Source organism: Chelonoidis abingdonii, chromosome 8 (assembly GCF_003597395.2).
Source record: "Chelonoidis abingdonii isolate Lonesome George chromosome 8, CheloAbing_2.0, whole genome shotgun sequence".
NCBI classification, from domain to species: domain Eukaryota; kingdom Metazoa; phylum Chordata; order Testudines; family Testudinidae; genus Chelonoidis; species Chelonoidis abingdonii.
The window spans coordinates 24671786-24696925 of record NC_133776.1 but is presented as its reverse complement, the minus strand read 5'-3'; the positions used below and the strand labels follow the sequence as shown (position 1 = coordinate 24696925).

Below are 25140 nucleotides of genomic sequence, written 5' to 3'. Positions count from 1 at the left end.
ATATCAAAGGAAATACTCATAAATGAAGAGCCATGTCTATGCTCCCACTAAATGTTTGTGCACAAAAGAGAACTTGCACATGCAAATAGGCAGCTGTCTGCACAATTACCTATTTTGCATATGCGAATTGTAATTTGCATTTGTATATGTAAATATAGGCAGATTTTGCAAGGCAGTTGTTGAGGCTGCTTTCCAAATTTGGTCCAGAAACCCAGGTAAAGAAATGCTGTGGCAATAACATTTAGGAAATAGATATGAAGAAAAATCTAATTAAAGTCTACATTAAGAAAAATAAAATCCCCTATGTGGCTAAAATCCCCGATGAATCTCTCATTTCCTTTACTGAGATACAGACAGCCTTCTTATCCTCAAACACATTGCAGCAAGATGATGGGATAAGAAAAAAATAATCATCCTGGCCTCCATATTGAGGTCTAAGGATAAAGCAGTTTTTTAAGATCTAGCTAGGGACTAATGTTCAGAGTTGCTGATTGCCTACAACTCCAATGGAAATCAAGAGAGCTATGAGTGCTTGGTACTGCTGAAAATCAGCCTCTAGTTCAGATTTCTGTGCTAATTTCAGCTTTATCACCCATTGCAAGAAAAGTCAGTTATGCAAGTATTAGACCCAATGGTGACAGCTGAAAATAGGTTTACGAAACTCACATGTAATGGTGTGTTCAGTGCTAGTTTACAGTTGCAGGTAAAGAACACAGTTTCTGACTCAGTGCAGGTTATGTAAAGCCTATGTCACGGAATCTCCACTATTGGTCTTTAATACTGTTGTCAAACTGGGCTTTCTAGGGATGCCAAGCTCCGTGGTGCACTGAAGAAGGAATCAGAGTAATCCATCTCCAACACCTTCATAATCTACTGGAAAGAAAATATTTCAGTTTATCCATCTCCATGCCTTTGAGGACTATCATGAGCCCAGGCCATCCTGGGTGCAACTCCATTGGTTTCAGTGACAATGCACCAGAGATAAATTAGGCCCAATATATTTTTATCTAAATTTATTTTCCAGGTCATTGGTTTGATTCTTCAGTGCCTTACAGTTCTTCATATTCTCAGTTGACACAGCATTGTGTTCAAAGACTGTTTTCAACTTATCTTCAATTTTTCTCTTACCATATTGATCTCTGACATTGAAATCACTCAAGTCCTACTCTATCATAATAGCCTGAATTGCACCTTAGCATTTACCCATTTCTCCTCAGGCCATGCCTATGATTTGAAACCTAAACAAACTGACCAAACATTGACCTATTAAAAGCCATATAAAATAGAGGATCCTTTGCAAAGCTGAATGTACTTCTGGCTTTGTAGTATCTTTGCATTTGCAAGAAACATTTGAAAATATACTATGGACCCTTTCTCTCATCAAACCAAATACACAAATCTTTTAAAAGAATAATGATTAAACCAGTTCAAAATGCTCCATTTGAAACTTTTCCCCCCATGAAAATGGCCTTTCTGGAAATGACTGGACTTTGAAATCTCTCTGCAAATGTTACTGCCTGGAAGAGATTTTCTTTTGTTGCTTTTAGCAAAAGGGTAAAATGAGATACCACCACCATCACCACCATCACGATATAATCACATATATACACTTCAGCCTGCATCAAGTCACCTTAAACGGATAGGCAAAAATAGCTTGGAATGCTGAATTTTATCACATAAACCTCTTTACTTTGCAGGGGTTAACATTCTAGATTAGCTGCTGGTGTAACAAAGTGAGGAAAATGTAAATATACACTTGCTGAAAATAGTGCTACAGGGCAGCTTTTGTGTACCAGTGTCTGTCAGATTAGTTTCTCAATATCATTTGCTACTGATATCATGTAACAATAAAACATGCTGCAAAATATAGGATTTGCTATGTAAATTCCATGTATGTTCAAAAGGAGCCTCTTTCACCACATTAGCTATAAACTAAAGGTCACCTTTGGAACATATTCACTTTATAGCAATTAGATGAGTTGCTTTGAGCTACTTTGTTGCCAATGGTAACTGTCTAGGGGCCTGATCTTGCAGCCATTATTCACTTGAGCGTTCCCTGCAGTAGCGAAAACCACTGAATTCACAGAGACTTCTCCCACAAATAAGGTTTGTTTCTTATCACTTTGGTTCTGTGATAAACAGGATGAAGTATCTTTGCATTTCAAAGGCAGATGCAAAAGCTCAGTGTTAGACAGGCTGACGGTTTTACAGATAAGTGGTTGCTTCTCTGCTTTCCCTTTCTTTAGCTTGTGCTACGGCTACATTGATGCACTGAAGCCACTCTTCAGCATTCTTCTCATCTTTGGCCTTGAAAACATAGGTCTTATTGTTGGTAAAGATTTCAAAGGCCCGAGGAAGGCTGCGGTCTCGGCGCTTCTTGGCCACAATCTTTACACTCTGTACCTTACTGAGTTCAATGGGGCAGTCATCTGGATCATCCTTCTGAAACACAGGAGGTGGGGGGAGGGAGCACAACAGTCAGTTCAGAGGGAAAACTTTTGTTGATCCTACAAAGTAGCTACACCCATAGCTTTAGACTGTGCAACCCTTATTCACTTTGGGGAGCACTAAAGCTGGGATTTGGGAAGGACCTAATGGAGTTCAGTATCTAACTCCCATTGAATTTCAACAGGATTTGGGTGCCACATTCCTTTAGATAATCCTACCTCAGTCACATAACTAATCCAATTAGGGCTACTTGTACAAGGATTGCACAGTAACCCACGAGCTTTCCTACCTTAGCATTGGCACATGTTATTCCCACCTTTTTGCAAAGGATTGACATCTGCCACCAATATAGGATTGTGATAATGCCCCCTCCCAATCCCCAGCCCACAATGTTAATGGTTGTGAAAGGTGCCTGAAGGACACACCGGGAGACTGAAGTGCTCCATGAATTCACAGCCCAGAGAGCAACAGTGCACACTTCCTTACACTGCCCTGTGGATGTGCCTCTGCCCTGGAGGGACCAGGAGGAGCAAAGGCTCTATGCATATTCAATTGCTGAACTCTCTATTCAGCCATTCTCTCTGCTGAGACTGCCAATGATTCTTTATAAGTTCAATGCACTTTTCAAACATTAATTGGTTCATCTCTCAATCATATGCCTGTGAGGTTGTGTGTTGTAAATATTTTGGCAAAATGTTGGAAATAAATTTCCCGAATAGGTTTATTAAGGTTGACCATGACTGTTTCCACACATTGGGGGTGTGTGTGTGTGGGGGGGGGGAGATGTATGTGAATATGTTTAAGGATTGTACAGCTCACAAAGCCCTGAATATGTTCATTGTATACATATGAATATGTCAGTGAAATAGTAGCACCATTTTATAAGTGGGGAAAATAAGGTAGGGAGAGGTAAGTTATCCTAACTGATGGAAAACCTGCAGGAGGCATGGAGATTCCTAGCTAGCATCCTCTCAGGGATGAGGGATTTATGAGCTCATGGAAAAGGCAGGGATTGTGGCCTTCTAACAAAGAATCTAGTCCCCAACCCAAGAGATGTTGTGGCATCAGCATGAAATGCCTGTTCCTCATCCACCCAAGCATGGCTCTCTGGGGAGCTGTGTTTCCACTGCCTGAACTTCATCTCTTCTTCTAGCCAGATAGAGGCTGGTGCACAGGGGTTAATGTTCTGATGAGCACCATTAATTCCCACTGAATGGCCAGGGGGCAGTGACAGGCAGAATAGCTGTACACTCAGTGTAGACCCTTTAAATCAGACCAGGAGGAATCCATGGAATTTACTCAGGCACCACACTGGGACCAAAGGCTGTGGAGATGAATCATCCATTTTTCCATGGTGTCCCAGGCGATGCAAACCAGTGATAGACCTGAAACAAACCGCTGGATCTCATAGACTCATAGACTTTAAGGTCAGAAGGGACCATTATGATCATCTAGTCTGACCTCCTGCACAATGCAGGCCACAGAATCTCACCCATCCACTTCCATAACAAACCCCTAAACTATGTCTGAGTTACTGAAGTCCTCAAATTGTGGTTTGAAGACTTCAAGCTGCAGAGAATCTTCCATGAACACCCATGAACCTTGCAGGAGTTCAAATCCAAACTTGGATGTTCAAGCCCATATCTACACAAACTAGCGTTTGTTTTCATTATAAGCTACACATTAACACTAGATGTGACCTCAGGTTGCTAAGGAAACTTGAAGTTTAGTACCCCTGGCAGATTTTTGTGTATGGGACCCACTGTAGTTTTCATGGACGTGGAGAGCAATGCATCTGTGCGTCTCAGATTTTTGCTTTTCTTTGCCTCCCTTTCATCCACTGGCCATGTAATTGCTTGCACAGAGCAAATATTGTTAGCATGGCTAATTTTAAAGGGGAAAGGGTACTGACAGGCCAACTGGAATATCCAGGCACAGCCAGCTGGCTATTTCACAATGCTTCTTCTGTGTCTTGTTTATATTTTCAAATCTGCGGTGAGGTAAAGGGAGAACATCCACATAATATTAGTCCTTGTTTAACAATTCGGGAGAAAGGTGGGTGGGGTAGGATTTTAGTACTAAACCAGATACAACTACTTTCCAGCTCAAATAACTAGAATAAACACCACATACAGCTGAACATGGATATGTAAAAGTGGCTTAACTAGCCATTATCTATGACTGCACAGCTTAATAGCATATGCTCTATTGTAAACTGATGCATAGATCACCTTGATGATCTGATCTGGGAAGGCCCATTTACTCCCTGGATATACAGGTGCGGAGGGTATGCAGGACTGAACCCTCACTGCGTTGGGATGGTGAAAAAGCCAAGCAAAGATCTTTATTTTCTCCTATTTCAAACTTTTTGATTTGGAATGATTTTGGTATTCAAATCTAAGATTTCTAAAATAGAAAAGACAGAATAAAGCTGGGTAATTGCGTAGCAATGTCCAAATCATGTAGTTAGGCCATTCCTCACAACCTGCCAGCTGTGCCTACTCAGCTCATTAGCTACATGTCACCAGTGCTGGAAAATGTTTTCCCACATTTCTGTTTTAAATCTCAGGCACAGTCACTTACAGTTTGATGGGTGCTATGCGAGCAGCATGTCTCCATAAGCAGACCATCTATGCAAACATGCATTACATAAAACAGCAACCTTTCTACGTCTATTCTCACAATCTCCAATGCCAGTGGCGAAGCTGAAACTGGTGTTTTCCATCAAATTGCATAAGTGCTAAGTAATCAGGATACAGGCTGTTCCCATCATGCTTGCATTGTGTTCCACTTGTGGGAATAACACTACAAGACATGTCATACAGTGGCCAGATCTAGCTGGTGGGGACATGAGAGCTCCTACCTCTTAGGTGGACATCCAAACAGCACAGCCAGACTGCCCCCTCCAACCCTTTGGTTCATGATGCATTTCACTGAATATGCACCAGCCTTGGATTTGAGAGGTCTTGAACTCAGGACTTTCAGAGGGGAAAGCCAGTCGGACCTGTTATTCTTCTGACTTTAACAAAGCTTTTGAACGGTCATCCCCACAGGTATTCTTGCCGCAAGTGAAAGGTAAGTAAGGCTGAATGAATGCACCATAAGATGATAGAAATCATGGCTAGATTATTGGATCAAATGGGTAGTGATCAATGGCTCCATGTCTTAGTTGGCAAGCCGGTATCTAGCAGAGTGCACAAGAGTTTGGTCCTGGGCCGGTCTTGTTTCAACATTCTTCATTAATGATGCTGGAGGATGGCGATCTGGACTTCACCTCAGCAAGTTTGCAGATGACATTAAACTGGGAGTGGTAGATACCGCTGAAGGGTAGGGAATAGGATATTAGAAGGACCTAGACAAAATTAGAGGACTGGGCCAAAAGAAATCTGATGAGGTTCAACAAGGACAAGTGCAGAGTCCTAAGTACACTTAGGACATGGAAGAATCCCATGCACTGCTACAGACTAGGGACCGAGTGGCTAGGGCAGCAGTTCTGCAGAAAAGGACCTAGGGGTTACAGTGGATGAGAAGCTGGATATGAGTCAACAGTGTGCCCTTGTTGCCAAAGAAGGCTAACTGGTATTTTGGCTGTATAAGTAGGAGCATTGCAGCAGATCGAGGGAACGTGATCATTCCCCTCTATTCGCATTGGTGAGGTCTCATCTGGAGTACTGTGTCCAGTTTTGGGCCCCACACTATAAGAAGATGTGGAAAAATTGGAAAGAATCCAGAGAGGGCAACAAAAATGATTAGGGGCTGGAGCACATGACTTATGAAGGAGAAGGCTGAGGGAAATGGATACTGTTTAGTCTGCAGAAGAGAAGAATGAAGGAAGGGATTTTGATAGGCTTGCTTTCTAACTACCTGAAAGGGGGGTTTTCCAAAGAGGAGGGGATCCTAGACTGTTGCAGTGGTAGCAGATGAACAGAACAAGGAGTAATGGTCCTCAAGTTGCAGTCAGGTGGAGATTTTAGGTTGGATATTTAGGAAAAAACTTTTCACTAGGAGGATTGGATTTGAACGCACTGGGCATGGGTTACCTATGGATTCATGTAACCAATCTCTTTGCTTAGAGGTTTTTAAGGTCAGGCTTAACAAATCCCTGGCTGGGATGATTTAGTTGGGGATTGGTCCTGCTCTGAGCAGGGGGTTGGACTAGATGACCTCCGGAGGTCCCTTCCAACACTGATATTCTATGATTCAGACATTGGTTACATGAAGCACTCTCATGAAACTTATATAGCCTTAGATGTCTCGATTTTATAGGGACAGTCCTGATATTTGGTGCTTTTTCTTACACAGGCACCTATTATCCCCCACCTCCATCCCGATTTTTCACCCTGGCTGTCTGGTCACCCTAATCCTTGTAACCTGTGTCTCCCCCTCAGTCCCACTTTCAGGTGCATGCAGTCAAATGCTTTGACATTCCAAAATATCCAGTTCCCCAAATATGGCCAACACTCATTCTAGTCAGCCAATCATTCTATTTGCCCATCACTGTTATAGAGACCCTTGCAATCAGGGGACCACTATGAACGTCTGCAATACCCATTCTCTCTCTAGAGATAGCCCTTCCAGAACTGAGTTGAGCCACACTGGTGAGGCTGCGCAGAGAAGCTTTCAATGCCATTTCTCATGCTATATCCAGGCTGAGGTTAAAGACAGGCCTCGAGTCTCTAGGGATATCAATCCAGTACCTTTGGCTAGCTCTAATTTCAGCAACAATATAAAAGTAGCAGGTTATAACACATATACTTGAAAAATATGCTGGCCTGAATACAGCAACTGTACCTTAAATCTGCCTAGTACTGTGCATCACCATTACAAACAGTTAAAACAGCTCAAAATTCTTGATTTTACGTTAAAAAGAAGTAAATTAATCTGTATGAAATATACAACTGAAAAGAAACTGCCATTCAACAACCTGATCTACCACCTTCCTCTGCCTGCCAAACAATATACATTTCTTGCATTAACAAAAGAGAGCAGCAGTAAAACAATCTTAGGGGATTGATTTTCATCCGACAATCACATCCCATGGGAATTAGAGGCATTCAGATGTGCCTGTTGCTTTATTAGTGTAGGATATCTAATTAACTTCCATTACATCAAATAAATTTTTTATAGGCCAGTCAACTTGTGAGGAAGTTGACAATTATTCTGGCAAATTTAAAAAAGTAAATATCAAGCAATAGTAAAATAGATTGGTCATAAAAGTACATATTAATTTTTCTTTAAAAACCTAACCAAACACATTAGGAAATCACTAGAAGTGCAGGGAGATGTTCTTTTATGAATTAGTCCCTTTCTGATAGACTGCATTTTCCTAAGAAAGGCATAAGTGCATCACGGACACAACTTTGTATGTCCTCCATGAAAGGAAGGGGCTCAAGCAGCCATTTTAGATTTTAGAGTGCTTGATTTTGTTTATAGATGGTAATAAAAGCTCTTTAGAAGCAAAGTTAAGCTTTAGGGTCAAAATTTCAGCCAGGCTCTGATAAGAGGCTTCTGTTTTCTTGGAACCTCCCTGGAAACGAAAAAGACCATTTTGCATAGTATTTGGTAACGCCAATTACTAAGGACTGAAGAAAGTAATTTTCCACTCAGAGTGTCTAATAAATCAGAAGCACTGAAATTAATTTTGCAGTATTAGATATACTAGGCCAAATTTTTCTCTCACTTCTTCTGGTATAAATCCACTGAAATTTCAGAATAGATACTCTGCATTTATACAGTGGGACAAGTGAGAGCAGAATTTAGCCGTTTATTGGGAGAAACAGAGAACTCTTGCATTAGTATCCCACTTTCAGCAATACTTTGTGTTTCCTTTCTGGTGATGATTAGAATGCTATAATGTCAGTTTGGATTATTCAGTTAAATAAGAGAAGTAGCCCAATTTTTTTTTATTAAAGAGAATAGTGATTTTGTTTTGGGTACCCAGCTTGAAATATCTTAGAGGGTCCTGATTTTCAGAAAGTGATGAGCACCTGTCCTCTGAAAATCAAACCCATTTAAAGTCTGTCAGTTTGGCACCCAAAATCACTGAGCACTTTTGAGAATCTAAGATGGAATTAATACTTTCCTTGCTGCTGTACTCCAGGCTTTTTTGCAAACAGTTGCTTTTTTACCTGTGCAGAATTCAGTTTCACTGTTGCTTATCCATACATTTACTTGAAGAACAAAATTAAGAATTGCTAACCAGAACTGAAAGGCATTAGGCATTTTTTTTTCAACTCAGTGCAATTTCTTAAGACATAGGTGGATTAGTGACACAATAGCCTGGTACTAAATTAAACCTTCACCTTTGGAGGCACACTTAGTCATTGGTCACCAACTAAGGGAATCTGAAAAGATTTTAAGAGCTGGTGGGCGCAATCTACCGGTGTTACATGGGTGCAACTTCCCTTGAAGCCAATGGAAGTTGCATCTTTTTATCTGAAAGCAGAACTGGACCCTAAGTATGCAGGTACTCAGCATTTGCCTAACTCTGTTGCCACTGACTTCAAAAAGAAGAGCATTAGGCCAAAGCCGAGGGCCTTTGAAAACTCCACCCTTTGTCGCCACAGGAAGAGGCATAAACCCTCCTACAGCATAGACAAGCTTAGTCAGCAAACCATTGGCTGAGATTAGCTATGTGAGGAGAATATGGAATAATCATAGTCTTGAAAAGGCCAAGGAAGAGGATAATTCTGGGGGGGAAGGGGGGAATGAGCAAACCAAAGTGATGTTCTAACTTACAGATTTTCCTTTGCGAAACAGAAGCTGATTGCCAGCGAGAGTGAAATAGCGAGTTTTCCATCTTTTGATAAACTTCCATCTAACTTGCTTTTCTTTCAGCTTGCCTTCAATCAGAGGTTGTCCATCTTGATTTACAACTAGTGAGGAAAAATATAATGAGGAAGTTATTCATTTTCTCTCTCCTATCTTAGAAGAAAGCATAATTTTTTCTCCAAACCAAAAATCAGTTTTGCAATGTTGCTGTATAAACCACAAGACCACATTTCCCTTCTGCCTCAGAATATTCAGCCATGGTTGAAGAAAGGTGTTGCAGTCCCCTACTCATGAAGGATCCATTTTTTAATGTAGGTCTCATACAGTTCCATCTCCCCTTCATTTTTTCTTCTTCTAACTCTTACTACTGCATATTCATCCCCCCTACTTCTTATTTCTACCCAATTTATTACCCAATCTCACAATATTTATTCATAATCTTGTACAATTAAGCATATGCTTAACAGAATAACCAACAAATAATCCACCAAGATGCACCCAGAATGACAAAAGCAAACTCATGACCCTGTATGATTGATCTTTGCCCTCTTCTCCCCCAAATGACACCTATGCTCTGTTTTCTCCTATTCAACAGTGTCATCGTATCACCAACAGTATTTAACTCCCCTGCAAATTACATCTTCACATAACATGTACTTAAAAGATCAGTTTAAAAATGCTTGGAGTCTGAAGTGAGAAATGCTACCTGCACTGGCCCAATCATGCCTTATGGAAAGTCCCATGGAATGTGATAGAGGATAACAACTTTCTAGGTTTATATTCCTACTATAGAATTCTATAGGATGAATTGAAAATCCACACAAAGGATAACATTCACTATTAAATTCAAATTACTTTTAATTTTAGAGTCATTTCGACAGAGCCAATTAAAGGCCAGGACTAGGATTTTCAAAGGGACCTAAGGGAGTTAGGTACCTAAACCCCACTGGAAGTTAGTTCCTATCTTCCTTAGGTCCCTTAGAAAATCCCAATCCAAAAATAAGATATTAGGCACAATCCTGATGAAAGAGTGGTACATGAGCTACACCTAGCCAGGAGTGACTCAGACACACCCGAATCACATTCCTTTCCTGCTGTCTTCTTGCTTTGTGGGAGAAGAGTTTGGGGAAAGAGTTGTTTGCTACTCACTTCCTCTATTGCTTATGTAGTTCAAGTTACAGCTTAGCCCTACATTTTAAAGAGAATCCTATTGGTTTAATCATCATTAATTTCTTTAGGTCCTTCCATAAAGGAGGCCGCAAAGTTATTTAATATTAACATAAAATGCTGTGAAAAATAATCCTCACACTTCGGACAAACCAAGAATTACCTAGGTCCTGCTCCTACTTATATGCAGCCAAATCTCACAGCACTAATGTTGGTAATCTGATATATTCTATCACTTACATCTGCCTAAAATAATATAATTATTCCAATACCTGGCACACAACTGCTGGAGCAGTGCAACACAAGACAGACCCTGGACAGCCAATGTTTACCTTTCTCCCTCAATAACAATTTCGCAAGTAACTACTTCCAATCCCACTGCTAAGTGTGGACTTATGATCTCATGACCAAGGATTTAGAGTTTCAGACAGGTGGCTTGTATAGATTTAAAAAAAACCCAGACATATTCTCACCTCTCAAATGGAACTCATTAAGGGAAAGTAAATAAAGCTGGCCATTAAGGTACAGCGTGTGAAGTCTTTTTAATAGATGCATAGATTTTTAAGGCCAGAGAAGAGCAGTATAATCACCTGCCTGAGCTTATTTTAATATTCCATATAAATAGAGCATTATATGAGTAAAGTGACACAATGCTTCCAGGAATAATAGACAGAATGTATATTCAATAAAAAGAGGGGTGCCGTTGGCAGCTCCATCTTCAACTGAGCTGTTTTCCAGACCAGTGCATCTTCTATATTGAACCATGGTGTGCACAAAAGGCTACTTGTTATGGTTGTCAATCCAGATTACTTTTAAGGGAAACAACAAAAGAAAGAAAGAACATATATAAAGTTTCTAGTGAGGGAAATATATGTTCCCTCTCCATCACAATGGTTTCATTATCTATGTTTAAAAAATCACTTTGATGATTTAAAGCGTGGCATGGGTGTTAAAGGTTATTATTTGCTTCAAAGTGCCTCAGATTCTCATTTATAAATGTGCCTATATTTATAAGGCCATGTATATCTTTCATCCTCTGCCCACAATTTCCATTGAGGTTATATGTCCATTGACTGTGACAGGCTGAATATCAGTGGGAGATGTGCAGCATTTGACATGGCTTTCAGACAGTAGACACACAAAGAGGAATGTTCTTACCCAAAAATCAAATGAATGAATGAACAATCCACCCTTATTTAAAAAACAGGTAGCCCGGGTGTTATAATGAGTTACTGCTTGTCATTCTAAAGCACACCCAGCTACGTTATGACTCTAGGCACAGCCCTGAGCGAAGGGTGCTGTTTCAACAGCATCACCTCAGGAACAGCCTCAGTAGGGCCTGTGCACCACAGGCACACCTCAGAGTCAGAGTTCCTTGCCTGATGCCACCCTTGCTCAGGGTAGAGGAGGGGGAAATGGCAATAATTTGCTGCTGTCTTATACCAGTGGCAAGTTATTACTGCTACTCTGCCACACTGGTTTAGCTGACCACTGGCCAGTTTTTACAGAGGAAGAGACAATGTTCAATCCATTCCTCACCCTTTCCTGCCCACCTACTCCAGGATGTGTGTGAGGGGGGAAGGAGTCAGTGGGTGTGGAGTCCCTTTTTACTTGTATGTATAAGGACCCTTTGTCGAGGTAGCCCATGTTGGTGTGTCAGGGGAGTTCTTACTCCCCTACGCTCCCTTGCATGGATGCATGGTCAGAGTCACCGTCTAGCCCACAGAAAATAGACATGGCAACTCTGAGGACATCCTTTGGAGTTTCTGAGAAGGCATAACTTTATATCTGTGCAACTCTATTTAGTATCCACTGTCTGGATCCTGAAATAGAAACAAAATGTTAAAAATGTTATTCTTCAGAGTGAGTCCAAGAATGGATATTTTTCTCCAGCACTGCTAATGTTGTCTGAGGGGGCTCCCTCCCTTTGCACTCCAGCTGCTGTGAGGTGGGGTTTTCTTGTTGTATTATTGTAATTACTTTATGAAAGCCTCTAAAGGAAGTGAAGAGCAAACAACTATTCCCCCAAACTCTTCCCCCACAAAGCAAGATATAGCTTTGCTTTTAAGTTGTAGATAGATATTGATTACATGCACACACTCTATATAGTGCATAAATGTATGAATGAAAACCTTCTACCTTCTTTTTAAACCTTGTATATTCTCAGTTTAAACTGACAAGATAAATGTTAGGCTTCCTTTCATCAGTGAAAAATAAAGATCCATTCCAGATTATCCTATTTAGTAAATAATGAGGCAAAGTGTTTTAGGACATAAATAACAAAAATCTGGGTGGCAAATTTCTACTCACGCATGGAGAGCTAACTGTATGTCTCTGTGGTTAAAACTGTTTCTTTCTTGTTGCTCACTCCAATGCTCCACATTCCTCAACTATACTTTGCATCTTTTTGTGTCAGGTTGTGTTATGTTGAATTCTTTCATGCCATATTTGACATGACCTGACACAAGACAAAGTGAAACAAAAAGCCTTTCCTCCCCGCTGCATAACCTTCTGTAATTGCAAAAATTTGTAAATGTTTATGCAGAAAAACTTTGTTTGCGTCTGCAGTCAGGTCATCTGAAGTTCTCTAAATTAATGGTGTCACATTTTTAAATTTACACCTTTGTAATAGCCCTTAACTTTATTACAGATGCACACACACACACACACACTCACTTTTGTATTGCAAATTTCTTGAGATAATGAAAAAGTGAGCTATTACTCCTAATTTTTTGTAGAACTAAATGCATTTTAGCAGCTGAGAGAAATAAATGCAGCCCAACCATGACACACATGAACTCAGTGTCATTTGCTTGGGTACAGCTATAAAACTGCAGTACTTTCAGGAGATTGGCTTTTACCAGTGTGGTTAATTTTGGAAAGAATCTGCAATTTGTGCATGGAATCCAGTACAAGGTGGGATGGGATCAAGGAGATGCATAATATTATCGAGTTGATATGATTAATGCCAGGGGTGGTGAGATCTTTACAATATGTAGGCATAGTGGGTTGTTGCAAATGGGCAGCTCTAAACAGTTTTTCCTATATAGCTTCCCTGCTTTTCATCCCACGGATGCTAGCTGCTTTCAGCCTTCCCTCTGCTTTCATGTTCACTTTCCATCCACATGCAGTTCAATTTTACTGGCCTGAACGTACACGAAAACAATGTCAGATCTGAAGGTGTAAATACTGGTGGAAACTGAATTTTAAATGCACAGGTATGAGTTTTTGCTGTAAGAGAAGATGCACACTCCTTCACCAAACATATATGTAAAGACTGGTGTGGCACTGGCCACACATTTGATCCAAGCTTCAAATGTTTGTTTTTTACCCTGTGGATCACTAAATCCATATTCACCCTTACAAACTTGCTAAGTTTGTTGAGTTAATTAGATATTAATTAACTCAAGATAAAAACTTCTAGGGAAAGGAAGGACCATCCATGCGACTCATCTGAGCAATCACAACTAACCACCCCTTAAACAGTGAGGCAAGAACTGCCCATGGTCACATTTTTCAAACTCTGTATACAAATATTGTCAAAGACTGCTGAGTAAATACATCGGCGTAAATCATGATTCACTCCTGGTTGTTCCCTGAGCAGGGAAAGGCTATATTTGTCACAATAATCATCCACTGCCAATGATTTGTTCACCTGGAACCCTTCAAATTCTGATGGCACTCTCTCTTTCATCAGAGCCAGATTATGGTCATTTCAGCCTGAGTCTGTGGCTCAGATGAGAACTAGTTCATTGAAGCTGGATCTGGTGACACTGGTTGGGTGGGGGAAAACAACCAGGGGACACAGCAAAGATTACGGGCCTGACTCTATAGTCCATGAAGTCTGCTTTATGCCCATCCCCCAGTACAATGCATAACCCGACCCCTCGATGTGCCTGGCGAAAGATTTGTGTGACATGCGAGAATCTTCCCATGGCTTAAGGCAATGGTGCCTGCTCCTTCCCAACCACTCCTCCTGGCTCCCAGCATAGGAGACATGGCCAGAAGAAAGGGCCATGCACCCTCAGTTTCTCCTTGATGCCCAGATAACAGCAATGGACTTGAGTGCTCTTTCATCTTTGTTTGACAAGGAGGTTATGACTTTTCTTCTTGAACCAACCATCGTTATCTATATCCTTGTCATCAGAATGGATTAATGCAAGGCTACCCTTGGAAATGTCATCCAGTCCAGAACAAGACTGTATACCACCTTACCAGTGGTTCCTGTTAGGCACATGCTGCAGCCATGCTCCATTGACTGCACTGGGTTCCACCTGGTGTCTGGGTGACATTCAGAGTGCTAGTTTCAAGCTATAAATCTCTTTATGGCTTGAGCCCTACATATCTTAGAGCCCTGAATATCATCTCTCTCTTCATACTACAAACCAGCAGTTGAGATTAGCAGGGTTATTCAAGATGACAATCCTTAGATTTATTCCTCTTTAGGGGCTGACAGGAAAGATGGTTTTGTGGTAAAGGCACTGGATTGGAACCAGGAGATCGAAGTTCAATCTTTTCTCGACCACAGACATCCTGTGTCATTGTGAAAGTTACTTAATCTGCCAGTGCCTTATCTGTTCTTTTCCCCAACTTTTGTCTGTCTTGTCTATTTTGGCTGTCTATGTTTAGTATCAAGCACAATGGGTCCCCGATCTTAGCTGAGGTCTCCCAGAACTACTATAATAATAGTTCTCTGTGGGAAGACCCTTGAAGACCCTGGATTCAAGAGGACATTAGTTTACCATTAGGGTATGTTGCAAAACCTGTCTATTCTTTCAGGCTTTTCCAGAGGAGACAGGTTGGGGTTGAGGAGGTACTGAGAGGAGATGGGGAGTTTTTAATTACTGTTAGTAGACATCAGTTCTTCTGGTTAATATGTTTTTGTGGTTTATTGGTTTTTGTACAACTAGGTGAACTTTTCTAAATTGCAGGGTCACCTTGCCCCATCTCGTTTCTGGCTAGCTGCTGCCTCAGTTTCCCCTCAGTTCCAGGGGCTGATAACCTGCCCGCACATTCCACCATATGTAGGCTGCTGGCCTGTGCCTCTCAAACCCAGGAAGGACTCAGTGCCATGCTCAGAGTCTGCATCGGGCCCAGTTTTATTCTCCAAATATAAAATCTAGGCAAAACATCAAATACAAAAACAGCTCCTCTGCCCACCTTGGGCTACAGTTTCCAGAGGCTTTTCCCCCTTGCCTCTCTGTCCCTCCCACTTAATGGTTCATGGCAGGAGCCAGTCTCCCTCCTGCAGCTCCTTCCAACTGAGCTTTCTCAGCTCTTTATAGAAAACATTTGATCCTTTCCCAGCTGTTAAATGTATAGGGCTGGCAGGCTTCCAAGCTCCCTGGCCCTTGAAAAGGTAGGGTAGCCCACAACATCATAAAATAAAGGAATATGTCATTGCCATTGATGTCTCATCATAGGCATTTTGTTGTAGACAACTTTTGACCCCATATTTACATGGGTAGTTAACCTTCTAGATTGTGATTTTATCATTTTGAGACAAACAAACTGCTGTGTTATGTTTTTCTAGAGGATACTGTGTCCCCATTAGAACGTGAAGTTTGGTGTCTGGAAAAGAATAATCTCCATGGCATGCTTAATAATGGGGGAGAAGAGGATACCTGACAAGACAAGATGTCAGAAATGCAAGGATGAAGTGTCCACATTGAAAAGCACATGGCACAATGATATGGATCAGAAACTTACCTGCAGCATCAAGTAGCCAAGTTTAGTGGATGAGTATTAAATAAAAGGGAAGACAGGAAAAGAAATTGTTTCTACAGTTATATAGTAATAGATTGTCATACAGCTACACAATGATTTACAGAGCACAATGAGCACAATATAAATACCTAGCCACATTGATAGATTTCCAGAGGATCTTACAAATCTGCCCACTCCTGAGCCCATTCAGCTCAATCGTAGTTCTGATATTGATTTCAGTGGTAGCAGGGACAGGTCCTAACTCAAACTCAGGGCATGTCTACAGCAGAGCAGTAATGGTGCCACAGCTACAGTTCTGCATCTGTGCCACTGTAGTGTTGACGCTTCCTGAATTGACAGAAGGGGTTTTCTTGTCAATGCAGTTAATCCACCTCTCTGAGAGGCAATAGCAAAGTTGACAGAAGAATTCTTCCATTGACCTAGCCACGTCTACACTGCAGGTTAGGTTGACCTAACTATGGTATGCTGGGTGCAAAGTTTTTCACAGCCCTGAAAAACATAGCTAGGTCAATCTAACTTTTAAGCATAGACAGTACTAAGAGGACACAAAGGGCAATAAATTCAGGCACAAGATGATGATGGTGAGATCAACAGTAGGTAGACAGTTGATATGCAGTTTCAGACTGAAGAGGATATTTATGAGTAAATTATAAAGTCTCTCAATAGCTCTCAACACTGGAAATGCAGATACATCTTCAAAAATTGTGGTAGTTGGAACCAATCCTACAATCACAGTCCTCATATGCATCTAGAGACAAATCCATTGGCTACACTGATGCCAGTTCAGCAGACACCATAATGAAATAGATGCCAGTATGTCTGAGGCCCTGATTAAAAGAGAGGAATTCATAAAGGATAACAATGAAGCATTATTCCAAAGATTTTTAAAGTCCTTTCTCTTATTTTCTTAGCAATTAAGTTTCCTAAATATCTATAGGACATAAGGATCTTTCTCATAACCCGCTTGTTGCTACAGTTTGTTCACTTAATGAACTAAATCTCCTTTTTATGGTGTCACAGTCACTTTAGAGCCCAATCTTGAAGTCCTGATTTTGTTTTTAGTCCGTCTTTACTCCAGCAGAATGCCTGAATGTCCAAATCTCCTTTTGTTTACACTGGTGCAAATTAGGACTGACTGTTGAAGTCCATGGAATGACACTAGTGGCGCAAGGGAGCTCAGATTGAGTACATACTCTACTGTGTAAAGACTTCAGGACTTGACCCATCAGTAGCAGAATGTATTTAGTTGAACCAAGAGAAGGTTAACAAGCAACTTGATCACATTCTACACATACCTACGTGAAGAAGCGATTTCTGATAGTAGATGACTTACTCTGGCAGAAAAAAACATAACAAGATCCAGTGGTTGGAAGCTGAAGCTAGACAAATCTAGACTAGAAATAAGGCACAATTTTTTAACCATGAGGGTAATTAACCATTGGAACAACTTGATTAGACATGTGGTGGATTATCCATCACTTGAACTCTTTAAATCAGGACTGGTTTCTTTATAAAATATGCTACAGCTCAAACAGAAGTCAAGGGCTTGATGCAGAAATTATGGGGTGAGGATGTATTGCCTGTGTTATGCAGGAGATTGGACCAGATGATCATTATTCTTCTGGCCTTTTTGGCCCTAAAATCTATATTTACAGTAATATCTAGGGCAGGGGTGGGCAACCTTTCAGAAGTGGTGTGCCGAGTCTTCATTTATTCACTCTAATTTAAGGTTTCGCATGCCAGTAATACAGTTTAATGTTTTTAGAAGGTCCCTTTCAATAAGTCTATAATCTATAACTAAACTATTGTGGTATGTAAAATAAATAAGGTTTTTAAAATGTTTAAGAAGCTTCATTTAAAATTAAATTAAAATGCAGAGCCCCCCAGACTGGTGGCCAGGACCCAGACAGTGTGAGTGCCACTGAAAATCAGCTAGTGTGCTGCGTTTGGCACGCGTGCCATAGGTTGCCTATCCCTGATCTAGGGTGACCAGATGTCCTATTTTTATAGGGACAGTGATGGTTTTTGGGACTTTTTCTTATATAGGCGCCTATTACCCCTCACCCCCTGTCCCATTTTTTCACAGTTGCTATCTGGTCATCCTAGTAATATGATGTGAACGGTTTAATATATGTGACCTTTTGTTCTAAAACCTAGTGTTTGCACACAATGGATTCAAGATACTTCAATATTTAAACATTTACTAAAAAAATGTTCACAACCTCTGACTTCTCTGGAAAGCCCACAACAATGCTGAAAATGTTTCCCAAACCCAAATGGAAAATTATTTTGCCTAGAACATCAGTTGCCTCCAGAGTACCTGAATATTATAGAGAACTTTTCCAAGTCAATTTAAGCCTGACTGCTATTCCTGAATGTACCTCCATCAGAATTCCTTCCATCCAGTAATTGCATTAAACATCTTTTGCGTTACAGAACTGCAGTTCATTGTGTTTTCAGTACTTTTAGGGACTGAGTGAAAATAATGAATATCAAGTTTAATATAGAGAGAATATATATAGCAATCAAACGAGATAAAAACAAAATCCTAAAACTCAAATTTTGTAACAGTAATATATGAAGGTGCTTACAAAATTCTACCCCATCATGACCAATAATAAACTCCACTAAACTTAAAAGAGTGCTCTGGAATGTGTTGGTGCTAAATGGAAGAAGATAACTCATGGGAATATGTATTCACATTCTATCATTGCTCATGCTTTTGTTGAAAACCTGGAAAAGACACATTTCTGAATGTCACTTTTTATAGCTTTCAGACAAGCATTATAGCTTGGCTATTTCAATGTTTAGATAATCTTCACTGCTAGCTAAAGATAAATGCATTCAAGAGAGTTAATAAGCTGAGTGAATTGCTTTTTTGAGAAGAATTGATAAAATGCCCCAGTTTTACCCGAATCATTGCCCATGGGCACTGTGTCTCTTTTGAAGCCCACAGGGATTACTACAATTTCTTTGTAAGCTTCCAGAATCTGGAATGTACTTCAATTCCCTCCTAGGCTATCAAGTGGTTTTTACTGAATGTTTTTTTTGTGCAAGATCTTGAGAAGCCAACTGTTAATACAGAGGGTTATGTTGAAACAGGGCTGTTAAGAGCCAGCTTTTTGTAAGAACAGGCATATACTGCATTTACTAACACTTTAATGACTCATAATTGGGGCTGTACAAACACATTTCAAAGAATTTAACTTTGTTTTTTCAGTTATGAGACCAACTGGACACTGAACATTGAAACAAACAAATTTTTGCGGTGAATATCAGGACTTTGGGAATACTCCTCCCCCTGGCAGAGGGGGAAATTGTAGGGACAGTTTATGATTATTTAATAGCACCCCTGCAAAAGCTTGGGTGCCTAATGAAAGCTTTCCAATGAAAAGAATGTATGTGAAATATACAAACTTACTCAGATATTCACCACTTGCGGCCATCCTTCATGTTGCCTATGATCTGTTGCCTCTCCTCATAATCTTACTATCAAAGATTATGATGCCTCTAAAAACCAAGTTAGCAGCCTCTGAAAAGTGTCATTGAGCTGGTGGCCTAAGACAGGATCCAGGCTTTAAGGCATAATACTTTTTAAATCTTGAGGATAAGCAGCATCTTGCAATATGGTATCCAATGTAGAATACAGAAAAATTGTAGCCAAACCCAATATTAATACTAAAAAAAGCATGCAAGTTACAATGAATTTGCCATTGAACTGAGAGAAGGCCAGTTCCAGGCTCTTATAATTACTTTTGGGAAGAAGGTAGAGTTGTGAATATTAGGAGACAATCATATGGGGCCTCATCCAAGGCAACAGGAAGTACAGGGAAGACTCCTTTAACTTCCACAGACCTTGGACCAGGCCCACGGAAGCTTCAATAGCGCTTTGGCTGTGTTTTTTGGGACAATGGCATGGCATGGTATGAAGGCCTCAATGACATAGATGATCATGTTATGCACACTTGACAAGTCACAGGTTAGGCAGCACACCCCCAATTAGTGCCCTTTACACTACATCACATCATTTCTTCTGTATAGGCTGCAGATTTTACAGAAAATATATTTTAAAAACTTTAAAGAGGGTGACTTTTTTTGAAAATTGTTACTTCTTTATATCCTTCCTTGTAAAACCAAGCTCCTCTAGCACCATGAATTCAATGGTACAGGTCTCAGAGGCAGAGCAAAATTATAGCTTGAGGTAGGCAACCTATGGCACGTGTGCTGAAAGCAGCACGCGAGCTGATTTTCAGTGGCACTCACACTGCCCGGCTCCTGGCCACAGGTCCGGAAGGCTCTGCATTTTAATTTAATTTTAAATGAAGCTTTTTAAACATTTTAAAAACCTTATTTACTTTACATACAACAAAAGTTTACTTATATATTAAAGACTCATAGAAAGAGACCTTCTAAAAACGTTAAAATGTATTACTGGCACACAAAACCTTAAATTAGAATGAATAAATGAAGACTTGGCACACCACTTACGAAAGGTTGCCGACCCCTGTTATAGCTACTACATTTTATAAGCCTCTAGAATTCTTAACATAGCTTTTCCATAAAACATAATATCTCCATTTAAATTTCAATATCTCGTGATCCATCAGAGCTATAAACCAAGGGCTAAATTCTCAAACCTTCCTGGAGCCAGGGTGGTGCGGGGTGCTGAGAGGGCATTTAAGTCAACTATTGCTCCTGGATCTAGGGCTGGCTGGCCTGCATGGAAGTGAGCAGCCGAGGATGGCTCTAACTCATACAAGCGGCATAAGGTTCCCACAGAACCACAAACAAGTGGAGCATAGACATAGCAGAGCTGCCACATTGCCTCATCTGTTCTTCCATATCCCCTTCCTGACCACCGCATACCCCTAAACCAGGTGGAGGTGGCTGTGGCATGGGGTATGCAGTGGTCAGGAAGGGGATATGGCAGAACAGATGAGGCCATGTAGCAGCAATGGAGCAAAACAAGGGAGTAAATCTAGACTTAATAGATGCTGTTGACATTTAATCATAGTCTGTAAATCAAGGAAAGGAAAGGTTACTGATGAATGGAAAAATATACAATGCTACTTCTCTCTGCCAGTACAACACAGTGTGATCTCAGAGCCCATGGAAATCAATGAGAGTCTTTCCATTGCTAGTATGTGCTTTGATCAAGTCCCTGGTGAAGGTAGATGCTGCTGAAATAAAGCCTGATAAGACCTAGGATGTGAAATGCCCTCTGGGACATGCAGCCCTAAAGTATTTGATATTTGAATGCATTAACAGCTGGTTCCAATGGAGATGGCCAACAGAGTTTTTGGGTTTCTCAATGAGATCTTCAAAAAATAAAGGGGATAGTTGGCAAGGATATTGGAGGATCAACTGGAATCTCACAAGCAGAAGACAGACATGGGAGAGATTGAGAGCTGTAAGACTTTTATATAGTCTTGAAAAGGAAGGGGAAGGAACCTCTGAAAGTTCAGGTAAACAGTCAAACATTTGGAGGTTAATCAAAAGTGGGTGATCTTCCAAACCTTTGGATGTTCACACACTGCTACCTACAGACCCAGAGCCAGAACCAGACCACAGCAAATAACAATGGAAAATATGGTACTGAACAATTAATTAAAGCACAGATCAGCATGTAAAAGAGCTGCAGCATATTTGCCTCTATGTGGAATAGAAAGATTAGAACCTCCACGGCAACATTCCATGTGTAGGGCCAGTTAGGCAGGCAGAACTCTCTGGTCTCAATGCATGGATGAGACAATGGTTTTCGGAGGAGGGATTTAGGTTTATTAAGAACTGAGGAATCTTTTGGAAAAGGAGTTGGCTATACAGGAAAGATGGGCTCCACCTAAACCAAAATGGAACCAGATTGCTGGTTGTAGAGGAGTTTTTAAACTAAGGGCTTGGGGTAAGCTGACAGGTGTGAAGGAACACACTGTTTGGCAGAGACATGCCATGGAGGAGAGGGAGAGGCGGGATTTATTAAAGGAGATACTCTACATCCTACTAAAAAGGAGAGGGTATAAGTTGATAAAATATAGATAAGACCTGAAGAGAAATAGTCATACAAAAAAGAGTCCTATCTATTACATCACATTAATGCAGACAACTAAACATTGACAAATTTTATAAGTGCTTGTATACAAATGCAAGAAGTTTAAATACTAAGATGGATGAACTTGAGTGCCTGGTATTAAATGACGATATGTTATAATAGGCATAACAGAAACTTGGTGGAATGATAATAATCAATGGCACATGGTAACACCACGGTACAAAATATAGAGGAATGACAGAGAAAGTTGTGTTGGTGGGAGAGTGGGAATATATGTGAAAGAAAGCATAAAGTCAAATATTGTATGAATCAAACTGTACCATAGAATTGCTAATGTAAGACTGATTTTATTAAAAGGCTCCAGAGGCAATCCTGGCAATTACAGGCTCATAAGCCTAACTTCAGTACCAGGCAAATTGGTTGAAATTATAGTAAAGAACAGAATTATCAGACACATAGATGAACATAATATGTTGGGGAAGAGTCAGCATGGCTTTTATGAAGGGAAGTCATGCCTCATCAATCTGTTAGAATTTTCAGAGAGTCAGCAAACATGTGGACAAGGGTGATGCACTTGACATAATGTATTTGGACTTTCAGAAAGGCATTGACATAGTCCCTCACCAAAGGCTCTCAAACAAAGTAGGTAGTAATGGGATAAGAGGGATCGTATAGATATGTAACTGGTTAAAAGACAGGAAACAAAGGGTAGGAATAAATAATCAGTTTTCAGAATGGAGAGAGATAAACAGTGGTGTCCCCCAGGGATCTATAATGCGACTGGTGCTGTATAACATATTCATAAATGGAAAAGGGGGGGAAACAGGTGGCAAAGTTTGCACACTATACTAAATTACTCAAGATAGTTAAGTCCAAAGCAGATTGTGAAGAGTTACAAAGGGATTTCACAAAACTGGATGACAGGACAACAAAATAGATGAAATTCAGTTGATAGACGCAAAGCAATGCACACTGGAAAACATAATCCCAACTGCACATACAGAATGACGAGGTCTAAATTAGCTGTTATCACTTGGAGTCACTATGGAGAGTTCTCTGAAAACATCTGCTCAATTTGCAGCAGCAGTCAAAAAAACCTGAGAGAATGTTCGGAACCATTAGGAAAGGGATAGATGATAAAACAGAAAATATCAACACGCCACTAACATGATATGCCAATACATGCAGTTTTGGTTGCCTCATCTCAAAAAAGATATATTAGAACTGGAAAAAAGTACAGAGAAGGGCAACAAAAATGACCAGGAGTATAGAATGGCTTCCTCATGAGGAGGGACTACGAAGACTGGCACTGTTCACCTTAGTGAAGTGACGACTAAAGGGGGAGATGATAGAGGTCAATAAAATCATGACTGATGTGGAGAAAGTAACAAGGAAACGTTATTTACTCTTTCACATAACACACGAACCAGGGGTCACCCAATGAATTTAATAGGAATGCACAGTCAGTCAGGGGATGCTGTGATGTCCAAAAGCATATCTGGGTTAAAAAAAGAATTAGATAAATCCATGAAAGATAGATCCATCAATGGCCAGCGACGCAACTCCATGCTCTGCATGTCCCTAAATCTTGGACTGCCAGAAGCTGGGACTGAATGACAGAGAATGGATCACTCAATAGTTGCCCTGTTCTGTTAATTTCCTCTGAAGCAATTGGCACAGGCCGCTGTTGAAAGACAGGATATTGGGCTAAATGGACCATTGGTCTGATTCAGTATGGCCATTCTTATGTTATGAGAAACAAGGGAAATTAAAGCAGGAACTAAAGTCCTACAGTCTTATGTTAGTACTGCCACTCTGAATCTGGGGATTCAGTCTCTGCCCCCCTGTCCTGTGCGGGTCCCAGGCCTGCCCTCTCCTCTGAGTCCCAGTCATCCTGAGCTGGGCAGTCAAAGATTGTTTGTATATGTCTCTTGCTGCCTCCCATCTCTACCCCTTGCAGGTATCTTCTGTATGGCAACCTTCCCTGATCTTTCTGTCACCAAAGTGCTCCCTCTAGGCAGCTTTCCTACATCTAATACTGCAGTGTTTCTCCACTGTGGTGGTCGGCCTCTCTGACAGTCACCCTGCTCTGTCTATTTTCAGCTTTTTATTGCAGCCACCACTAACAAACCATTTAGCCACAGCTGAGAGAGCGAGTGTGCTCTTCATTAACTCATGGGTGCCGTTGCCTTGTGGGATCTAGACACCCCAGCAGAGATGCAGTCTGAGAGGGAGACCATCAGTAGAAACCTCCCATAGATCCTTTATAATCAGTAGTTTGGCACAATCTAATAAAGGTCTTCCTGCCCTAAGGAACTTCTTTTCTACACAAGTAGAGACGGAGTCCTGATATTTTCCTAACAAGCAAAGAGTTAAATATGTCCAGGGTATCCGCAGTTCACATCTTTAGCTGGGAGATTAAAATAGTGGCAATGATCCAGATAATGTTTTTCATAGGGATGGCTGACTAGCATCCTAACAGAAAAAATGGCTGGATCCAATGGAGTTCTGAGATATCAATTATAGTGTCTTTGACCCTGGACTAGGAATGAAGGCTGGAAGCTAACAAAAGTTAAGAGAGTCATCTTAAAGGTAGGGAGAGAAAGGAAGGGAATGAGTGGGAGAAAAAGAAAGTTAATGGAGGAAGAAAGGAGCAAGGGAGAGAGTGAACAGACAAAAGTGGGTGGCAAAAATGTGAGTGTGGAAAAGGAAATGGCAAAAAAAATGCAGATATTTGGGCCCAAATTTCCAGAAGTGGCCACTGATTTTAGGCAACTTGAAACATCCTAAACATAATTTGCAGAAATGCTGAGCATCTGTAACACTATCAGGCCTTAAGAGGAGGTGAGAGTGCTCAGCACCTCTGAAAAGTCACGCCCCAGGTGTCTACGTTAGGTACCCCAAAAGAGTGGGCACATTTTAAAGTTTGGAGGGACAAAGAGGTGTGTGTGCTATGGCAGGAAAATGATATTCTTCCCTGT

General features: G+C 40.7%; 1 protein-coding gene across 3 annotated transcripts in view; it reads right to left on the bottom strand.

Annotated features, from left to right (window-relative positions):
- Window positions 1-1687: 1687 nt before the first annotated feature.
- VEPH1 (ventricular zone expressed PH domain containing 1) overlaps window positions 1688-25140 on the bottom strand; it is a 175518-nt gene continuing 152065 nt past the window's right edge. For 2 of the 3 annotated variants that reach the window (XM_032805515.2, XM_032805514.2), the window contains exons 13-14: window positions 9187-9323; window positions 1688-2442 (exon numbers count right to left, since the gene is read on the bottom strand). In XM_032805515.2, coding sequence (XP_032661406.1) covers window positions 2206-2442; window positions 9187-9323 — 374 coding nt within the window. In that variant the 3' untranslated portion in view covers window positions 1688-2205. The remainder of the gene's footprint in view (window positions 2443-9186; window positions 9324-25140) is intronic. The other variant, XM_032805516.1, reaches the window with a different exon arrangement.